The sequence below is a fragment of the Syzygium oleosum genome, unplaced genomic scaffold (assembly GCF_021117445.2).
Source record: "Syzygium oleosum isolate NSW1041296 unplaced genomic scaffold, Sole_v2.1 Sole_v2.48, whole genome shotgun sequence".
NCBI lineage: Eukaryota > Viridiplantae > Streptophyta > Magnoliopsida > Myrtales > Myrtaceae > Syzygium > Syzygium oleosum.
The window spans coordinates 577,614-585,485 of NW_026607532.1; the positions used below are offsets into that span (position 1 = coordinate 577,614).

The 7,872-nt window shown below is 40.2% G+C and overlaps 1 protein-coding gene across 1 annotated transcript; it reads right to left on the reverse strand.

Moving 5' to 3' along the window:
• Nucleotides 1-542: 542 nt before the first annotated feature.
• On the reverse strand, nt 543-6,949 carry LOC115681426 (uncharacterized). Its single transcript, XM_030605373.2, has 11 exons — nt 6,593-6,949; nt 6,389-6,443; nt 5,176-5,849; nt 5,020-5,071; nt 3,486-4,189; nt 3,240-3,288; nt 3,035-3,160; nt 1,942-2,046; nt 1,743-1,834; nt 1,497-1,650; nt 543-1,200 (listed from the first exon to the last, which is right to left on the reverse strand). The coding sequence occupies exons 1-11, from the start codon at nt 6,811-6,813 to the stop codon at nt 913-915; spliced, it is 2,520 nt and encodes an 839-aa protein (XP_030461233.2). The 5' UTR covers nt 6,814-6,949; the 3' UTR covers nt 543-912.
• Between the last annotated feature and the right edge of the window lie 923 nt (nt 6,950-7,872).

The following is a 7,872-nucleotide window of genomic DNA, read 5'->3' on the forward strand; positions in this document are numbered from 1 at the left end:
TCGAAACAAACGGAGCCTAAACTTGAGATTACATTAAGGATCACCAATGTTCGGATGATGCAGAAATTTTTAGACCCGAGGCTTGTGATGAGGCGGACCATTTGTGGGAGCCTTCAACAATTCGACCAAGCCCTCCCAGTTGAAAAAAAAAGTAGAAAATCCTGAAATGTGAAGCTTGGGGCTTGGCAGAGCCCACTGATTTCAAGCATTGATCAAAATCATCAGGAAAGAAGCTAGTGCGATTACAGTATTTAGGGAAGAAAGCCAATAGGCCCAATACAGGTAGGCTTTATTTGGTGGGCCGGATATATCTCCAAATAGGATAGCTTTGATCCTGTGCGATGTTTGGGATCATTGCGAAATTCAGACACGTCTTAATATTTTTTTCTTTTTATCGAAAGATACGTCTTAATATAATCAGGATTAAAAAATCCCACCTTAAGAGTGAGATGCTCTCGTATATCTGCTATCTGGTAAATCAAGCGGAGAGAATGGCAGCCATAGCTCACTTCGCACGACCACCGTGACCCTAATTACACGACTTGAGAGGATAGCCACTTGATTCGGGTGTCCACATTATATCCGGACATTTACAAAATAATACATAGGACATTACAAAGCATATCGTATCCTTATTCGACTTTATCCTATCCGGTATAAAGGTCTAACGTCCAAAGGCAACCCTATTTCTTTATATATTGTGTCATGTGCTCGAATTAATGAAATAATCTCCAACGGTGCGAAGTGCACATCTAAAAGAACAAACTGATGAATTAGCATAAGTTAGAGCTTACTTACCGACGTCAGCATATTACTTCTATTTAGAAAAGATTGATTACTCCTAAAGTTTCTAGGGTGGTTTGTCATCAGCCAACTTTCAAGGAGTATGTACAATTTGATCATTACGATAAACTAGAGCTCCGCCTCCATTTTAACCTGCGCGATCTCCGGGCTTTCATGTTCTGTCAAACTCCGATCTTCTGTTATCTTTCTGATGTTGGCCTGGACGATACTTCCTCCGTTATAGCCCTCAATCAGCAACTTCCCTATCTTCGCTCTCCATTCGGAAATGTCCATCTCATTCCTTTGGTCATGATAGACTCTGTCGCAATAGTTAAGCATCGTGCCCAAGCCAGTATTTGGTAGCCAACCGTATTCCATCAAGACCTGTGCTTCACCTTCAGTCAAGTCTTCCCCAACCTTTAAAATGGACACAGAGATCCAAGAATTTTCAGTCAAAGCTAGTCGAGAACGGTTGCATGCAACTATACAACCACATTGTTCCAATCCACCAGTGACTTAAATTATATGCCCTCATTTGATCAAAAGTCTATATGTATTAACAGTTGGAAGAAGTTAGTCGAGAGTTAGCCAGACATGCAAGCTATAATAATGAAAATCAAGACCAAACGACCTGAGGACTGCAAAACTGCACATGATCATTTTCTGAATTATAAAAAAAAATAGCTCAATTTGGCAAAACAAAGTGATATTACCGATAGCGCTTTGTTCTCAATTAGGGTCACCCTGCTACAGCTAGTTAGCTTCATGGCAATCACCAACCGCTTAATCTGCCAGTCAATAGGCAGTGAATCCACCAGCTCAAAGAAATATGTGGCATACCCATATTCCGGACGTTCCAGGACTATTCTGAAATTGAGTGGAAAATAGAATGTATGACTGTGAGGCAGAATACCACCATACACAAAGGTTCAAAGCATGATTAAGGTTGCCATAATTACCTATTATGCCTTTCAAAGACAAATATAAATGATTGAAGGTCCCGGCACCAACCCCATTCGGCCGGCCACTTCCGGAAACGCAGATATCGTGTCTGAGAGAGAGAGAGAGAGTGGCATCAAACAATATGACAAACATGTATTTGGTAGATATTAACTATCAGCATTATTGTAGAGTGGCAAGGATTATGAAAGTCATTACCTGCTCCACCAGAGAGAGAAGGCAAGCCAGGCAATAACTAATTTTTGCATCCTTTGAGCCACGTATGGGTGCAAATTTCAAGAAAGATTGGCGTTGAGAGAAAAGCTGTTCCAGCAGGAAATTAAGCATCATTGCAGTTCAACTTCATAGAAAGATATTAAATTTTGGCAACAATATGTAATCCTCTGATATCAATACCCAAAACATGCTACATCCTCAAATATAATATGTCATGCAATTAATCAATCAAAACAACATCAATAGAAGTACTAAATTTAGAAAATACATTTGTGGGAGAGAAGAAAAATGGATTATCAGACATTGCATCGTTTGACATGAGGTGCTACTCCACAACAAAAGAATAAACACCTTTCATTTTTGTGCAAGTCCCTGATAGAGGACCGTCATTGCATGGGTGCAAGGATTTAGTGGGAGCAGCATTCACATCAATCATCACAGAGCAAGTTAGAGAGAAATTATAAACTTCAGGAACATGTTTGTAACTATACATGAGACACTGCTAACTATCATCTATTGAAAAAGAGGAAAAAAAAGGTACATCGCGACTAACCGGAATCAAAATCCTGCTGAAGCAGCATACATAAAAAGAGGTTTACTTCTGCTATGTCAACTTTCAACCATGCAGTCCGACCAAAAGAAAAAATAAAACTATCAACCCTGCAGGCTTTTAAGAGAACTGAGATGATCTCAGCTTCACATAATCACATCAAAAAATGACATTATTAAAGTAGGAGAACAAGCTACCTCATTCAGCTTTCTAACATCTTCAAGGTCCCAATCAGTTGTTGAATTAGCATGATCTTCATCTAGGATTTTTTTATGGGAGAAATTTTTTTTTTTTTGGCTATACTAAAATGATACAAAGATGGGAAAACTAATAATGTACAGCTCAAAATACACAATATGCCTAACCCCAAACACTATTATCAAATGAGCCAAGTGAAAAATACACTAAGCCGATAATAAGAGAAATGACCACAAATGTCAATAACATCACGGCAATTATACAAGAAGAACAACAAAAGAAAATACTGGTAAAAAAGAAATTCCTGGATATAACAATTTTGCCGACCTTCGATATTACATCTTCAAGCTCTGCAAAGCCATCATTGCTGGAAGATTCATCCACAAGTTCATTGCTCTCTGCCTCCCCATAAAGCTTCATTTCATCAACTGTAACCCCTTTGTCAAGTAAAACCTACCAAAAAATAATTCAGAAAGATCTTTTATTTTGTTGGTACAAAAAAATTAAATAAAAGGAAGTGTCTTTAAAATACCTTCAGAAGTCCTGGTGCATCTTCTTCCAAGGCAGTTTCAATTGAATCACTGCACCAGGGAAAAAGATCACTATAATGGGCTGGAAGCTTATAAAATAATTTCTTCCTTCAGCTTAGTCATTTTTCCTACTAGTCTCTTTTCTTCTCTATTGAAAACAGATTTGTGATGATTTATTTAACAATTATGGATATTTATGTATACGTATGGATGCCTGTATGAATGTATGTATTAATGCAAGCACCTACGTGGCAGTCTTTTTTCTTTTCCGCAGACGCTTAGGGACAGTCAGCTTAACAGATTCTGGAACTGGATGACTGCTCTCACGTACAGAAGGGATGAGTTCGGGGTAACAACTGTATGTCTTACTACCATCAGCCACAGAGTCCATGTGTGATGTCAGTAGTTCCAAACGATCTCGTAGCAGCATATGATCCACCTTGTCTGATGAAAGATCATCAGAGTCTTGTGCTTCACTCTTTACCGATAGCGTCTTCAAGTTTAAGTGATCCTTAGAAGTATTGTTACTCTTGGGCATGGCATGAAGATCTGAAGGTTCAATCTTAACTTTGGCAGATTGTTTCAAAGCTGCAGCAGGCTTTGCTATCATCATTGAACATAAACCAGGATCCTGTCCATTACACAAATTTAACTTGGGCAATTTTCCCTTGGATACAGTCGTGTCTACACATTTTTTAAGTTCCACAAAATCTCTTGATTTACTTGACAGAGCACTCTCAAATACAATAGGCAATGAAGAAACTTGATTAGCTCCAAAACAACATTGTGAAACAGAAGTATCAGATGCATCTGTCACCGTACTTCCACGTATATCAGAATCACCTCGTTCCAACATGTCACGCGAGTCAAATCCATTAGACACTAGCAAAGACTGGACATCATCCCTCGTAGTTCCATCACTATTCTTTACAAAGTCATCTCCTGAAATACCCTATCCAATAAAAAAAGTAGATGTTTAGTGTTATTAAAACATAAACTTGAATACACTATGGCCAGTTTCCTAACTGCTTGACCGGCAAATGCAATTTCCTAACTTTACATCATGGCAGATACTATACACAATTGCTCGTTTCTCTTCTACAATGTGCTTTCTTTAGCCAACCCCACAAACTGGTATAAGCATTAATTGTTATTTTCATTGTTGTATGGCCATTTATCAAGTGTAATAGTAGCAGACCTTCTAAGCCCTTCCACTTCCATAATAAAAAATTATTATTGACTCCACATTCTTAGAAATCTGAGGCAAAGACGAGTCTGTTTACCTGCACTTCTCTACTACTTCTAACTTCTACTTATGACTATCCCTTCATAAATTGACATAAACAATATAATTTAAAGTTTCAAAATTTTCGAAAAACTATAAATGATTCTACATGTTAATATTGGAAAAATCGAAAGGTTAACATGTTCAGCGCAAATAAAAGTCAAAGTGTGGCTTTCACAAAATTCACAAAAAGCCAAAAGTTACAAGTACAAGTCAATCCAAAATATCAACTAATATCATATATGTTAAGGTTACAAGAAAAATATCCCAAAACCATCATAGCTAATTACTACATAACTCAGACATTATATGAAGTCCCACTGAAATAGAGTATGTTAGAGAAGTTTGTTAAAAGCCAAGAACATCATGTTTCTCGAGAGGGCAAAGAAGTCCCGAACAGACTCTAGATCATTTCAACTATTTCAAAACACTGGAATTGTTGAACAAAACCCAAAGTGACAAAACAAAACCACAGAGATTGAGACAAATTTATTTACCGAAGGATGAAGTTGTTCCTCTTCCTTAACAATTGCAACATCGTGATGGGACCTGCGCATAACAACAGAAGCCAACATTTCCTTTTTCCTTTTTCTTGACAAATAGAATATAGGAGGCATCTTTTCAAACAAAATAAAGAAGGAAATAACACTCACATGCATTCGCTGTCATTTACTTTAGATATTGATAATTTAGTGTTATCAGCACTTGGAAACTCCTTGCCTGCTAACAACATTTTTCTTCGTAGTAGCAGCGGAACATGTTCAAGTTCATGTGACCACCCATCATCTTGAATTTCGCCATTCCTTTTGTTCAATGTCAATTCTGAATCTAACAAGTGGGACACGTTGACAGTTGAAATTTGCCGGTTGAGCAAGTCATTGTCATCAGAAGGTTCAATTTTAACTTTATTTGAGGTTAAAATGTTTGAAACTACCAGATCATGTGTGGCTCCGGGAACATTATTCTGCATATTAGACCGGTTTTCCCCCAAAGGCAATGGCATAGGTGAGCACATGAAATCAGCTTTTTCTCGATTTGGATATTTTGCAGTTTCACCATCCATACAATTATCAGGAAATCCAAACCATTCACTTTCTCTGGAAGGGAAAACTGCAGTAGTATCGCCTGAGGTATGACCTAGAAGTATTGGTGTGGCATCGCGTGATGTATCAAATCCAATAGTTCCACATTCATCCTGTACATTCTTTTCGAGAACATCCACCAACTGATTTCCACCCCCCGGGGATTTTCCATCAACAGAACATTTCCGTAATATCTCTGACTCAGAACAACACTTAATGCCTGCAAAAACTCCTCCACTATCAACCTGTGACGCCAATTGAAGAGCAACAGAGAAAATGCAAAGAAAAGACAAAATCAGTGCATGCATGATCAACGCAAATAGCTTAACAACACATTATAGAAACCCAAAAGGAATCAGCACGAATTATCTAAGCTTGGATAAGTCAAAAAAAGGGAAGTTAGAGATTGAATCCGACTCTTGAAGGAACGTATCGATCAGAAAAATTGAAATAGCATTGAAACAATGCATCCAAGATACAAATAACCAGTACAAACACCATCATTTTTTTCTCAAATACAGAATTTCCATCTCGGAAGAACATCAACTATTACGCAATCGTCCCGAATCATATTCGAAGACATTCTTCAAGGAACAGATACTCAATAGCGATCTCAGCAGGCCACAAATTTCCTTTCTTATGGATAAGTTGAGTTCGTAATCCACATTTTTCAAAAACAAGAAGTCAATTCTCAGGTAAAGCAAACTCAAATAGAAGACACGATACAACTGGGGCATCCACGAGCTCAGCAAGATTCACTGTCAGTCACAAATCAATGAGGTACCTGCGTATTGCAGCTCTCGTCTTCCTTCTTAGCAACAACACCGTCTCCGACAGCCCTGCACAGCAAAATCACCCAGTAAAAAGAAAAAAAAAACCCTTTATGAACCCTAAAATGGTCAACTTCTACGCAGCTAATGAGAGCACCCGAACAAAACACAATCGCCAAAAGGGAAAAACAAAACAAAAACAAAACTTGCGAACTCACACAGCCGGCTTTTCCGCTCCTCCCTCGGGGGCGACGCAATTCGGAGGAGGGCCGCCGCTCGCGGCAGGCCTCGACTTCTTCATCAGCCAACTCCTCCTCCGCTCGAGCGGCACATGGTCGAGCTCGCCCGACCAAACAGAGCCGCCGCCGCCGCCGCCGGCGGCGGATTCGAGCCGCGCCACCTTTGCTCCCGCGGATGTCTCGGCGTCGCTCCTCCTCATGCGCCCGCGCGATCAGATTGCACCGAAAACGGGAAGAGGAACATCGTCGCCGTGAAAAGGGACCGGAGGGAGTTCCGATCGGAGATCGGGAGGAGGTGGAGGAGACGGAGGAGCAGGGATCCGAGTTTCCGGGGCTGTTCGCTGGCTCGCTTCTTCCGTTTGGCGCGAGAAATATTGGAGTTTTTCGAAGCTCTTTTGTCATGCCGCCATTGCCAAGCACCTCACTAGGAGAGCTATGCTAGCAAATACAAAAAGGCTTAGAGTAGGCGTCTCATAAACACTACTTCCACGTTTTATTTAGGGAAAAGGCCTCAAAAAACCATAAATTATAAGGAAAAAAACACCAAAACCCCAAACTTTACCATCTCATGACACATTTACTTCGACTTTTTTATGCACATTTATCCCGTATGTATTTAGTCCATGGGCATTTTGTCTTTTTGCTTTTTCTTTTTTTTTCTTTTTTGCCTTTCGCGAGGAGCGGCTGCTCGCCGCGTCGGCGAGGTTCGCCTCCTCCGGGCGAGCGAGGGCGGCCCTCGCCCGACTCAGCGAGGCGAACCTCGCCGGATGCCGGCGAGGCCGCCCTCGCCGATCCGGCGAGGGCCGCCTCGCTCGACGCCGGCGAGGTCCCTCGCGGATCGGCGATGGCGCCTCACAGGAAAGGCAAAAAAGAAAAAAAAGAAAAGCAAAAAGACGAAAAATGCCCATGGACTAAATACATTGGGGTAAATGTGTCACAAAAAAAATCGGGGTTTTTGTGTCACAAAAAAGTTCGGGGTAAATGTGTCATGAGATGGCAAAGTTTGGGTTTTTGGTGGTTTTTCCCTAAATTATATTCATTACAACACGTTTACTCAAAAAAAATTCCAGTAACACAAAAAATTTCAAACTCGTACTTATGTGACATATTTAACTCCGTCAAATATTTATCTACATGGACGACCAAAGACAAACAGTGTTGGCATGACGTCCACGTAGAGGTGATCGGCTCCTAGTCTGATCTAGTCTCACTCTAGAATTGAAAATCGGATTGGTTCTCAATTTCTGAAATCGGGAACC